Source organism: Eptatretus burgeri, chromosome 11 (assembly GCF_056783735.1).
Source record: "Eptatretus burgeri isolate ZD-2024b chromosome 11, Ebu_testis_v1, whole genome shotgun sequence".
Taxonomy (NCBI): Eukaryota; Metazoa; Chordata; class Myxini; order Myxiniformes; family Myxinidae; genus Eptatretus; species Eptatretus burgeri.
The window spans coordinates 89,175,961-89,177,806 of NC_140971.1; the positions used below are offsets into that span (position 1 = coordinate 89,175,961).

The 1,846-nt window shown below is 50.3% G+C and overlaps 1 protein-coding gene across 1 annotated transcript in view; it reads left to right on the forward strand.

Moving 5' to 3' along the window:
* Positions 1–817: 817 nt before the first annotated feature.
* PTPN9 (protein tyrosine phosphatase non-receptor type 9) overlaps positions 818–1,846 on the forward strand; it is a 98,435-nt gene continuing 97,406 nt past the window's right edge. The window contains exon 1 of the mRNA XM_085847317.1: positions 818–948. Coding sequence (XP_085703443.1) covers positions 916–948 — 33 coding nt within the window. The 5' untranslated portion in view covers positions 818–915. The remainder of the gene's footprint in view (positions 949–1,846) is intronic.

Consider the following 1,846-nt stretch of genomic DNA (forward strand, 5'->3'; position numbering starts at 1 on the left):
ACACACACACCCCGTTTGACGGTAATCATTTCCTTGACCATTGTTTGAGCCGTGTTTTCTCCCCATTCCCCCCTTGTTTGTAACAAGTTTAAATCTCTTCCCCACAGCTTGTTCATCGAGTTTCCCCACTCACACCGAGCGCGACTCTCGGAATTCAGTTTCCCAGAAGTCGGGAATCAATTCATGGAAAAACAATGGCGTTTCAAACCGCCCCCGCTCCATATGCTCGTTCTCTTTCGTTTCGACGGAAACACAAACGTTCCTCATCATCATCATCATCATCATCGTCCTCTCCCTCTCCCTCTCCCTCTCCCTCTCCCTCTCCCTCTCCCTCTCCCTCTCCCTCTCCTTTCTTTACCGAGAGCTTCCCGCTTTCTTCCCTCACATCTCGTCAAACCCTCAGAAACAAAGTCGGCCACCACAGCGGCGCCGACACATGCCGTACCGACATGGACCTCTCTCTCATCGACATGTGGAGCACGGTGAGAGTGACGCTACACATCGGCTCGAACGGCAGCAGCGTGTCAGGATCCCCGTGTGCGTGGGAAACAATTATCGAGGACATAAACAATCAGTATCTTCAAAATGTGGAAAACATAACTGGAAAAAACTACTATTACCACAACGTACAGTACATCATGAATTGCATGCACGTCATTTATCAATGGGGATAAATAAATGATTAAGCCCCTCCTTTTGACCCTCCATTCATGGTGTTTCGACCAATGGCAGCGCACCGTCTTTTCGCGTCACCGCCCTTTAAATATGACTGAAAATTAAAGTGCCCGCAAGGCCGAATATGTTCTTTGGATGGAACTTTCAGCGCTGTAACCGCGCCCTCAAGGCGTTTATATTTTTGTAAAGTATTTCCCTTTGGCGAATCCCGCTGGCCGGCTGTGAAACAGCTGGACAAAGATGGCGGATGCTTTGAGTGTGGAGGAAGAGCTGGTGAGCATTACTGAGGGTTTCGTGTCGAAGTCTTCTCGATTTGTACTCCCGAGTTGTTCGTTTCGGGCCCTTTATGAAGAGTTTCCTGTTCTTGGTTTGGTGACGTGTATGTTGGTGTCCATCTGCGTCAGACTCAGGCGGTCACTGCCCGTGGGGATTTTGGGCGGAAAGAGTGTTTCTTGTATTTGGCTTCAACTCGGACGGACAGGAGAGTTCAAGTGGATATAATATCGCTCCCTTGGAAATCACATCGAGGTCTTACACATGAACATTACCTGATGTCAATATGACATTCAGTGTGTGTGTGTGGGGGTGTGTGTTAGGGTGTGTTTGTGTGGTGTGTGGGTGTGTGGGGGTGTGTGTTAGGGTGTGTTTGTGTGGTGTGTTAGGGTGTGGGGGTGTGTGTTAGGGTGTGTTTGTGTGTTGTGTTAGGGTGTGTGTGTGTTAGGGTGTGTTTGTGTGGTGTGTGGGTGTGTGTGTGTGTGGGGTGTGTGTGTGTGTGTGGGTGTGTGTGTGTGGGGGTGTGTGTGTGTGTGTGTGTGTGTGTTAGGGTGTGTTTGTGTGGTGTGTGGGTGTGTGTGTGTGGGGTGTGTGTTAGGGTGTGTTTGTGTGGTGTGTGTGGGGGTGTGTGTTAGGGTGTGTTTGTGTGGTGTCTTAGGGTGTGGGGGTGTGTGTTAGGGTGTGTTTGTGTGTTGTGTTAGGGTGTGTGTGTTTGGGTGTGTTTGTGTGGTGTGTGGGTGTGTGTGTGTGTGTGGGGGTGTGTGTTAGGGTGTGTTTGTGTGGTGTGTTAGGGTGTGTGTTAGGGTGTGTGTGTTGTGTTAGGGTGTGTTAGGGTGTGTTTGTGTGGTGTGGGGTGGGGGGGTGTGTGTGTGGGGGTGTGTGTGTGGGTGTGTGTTAG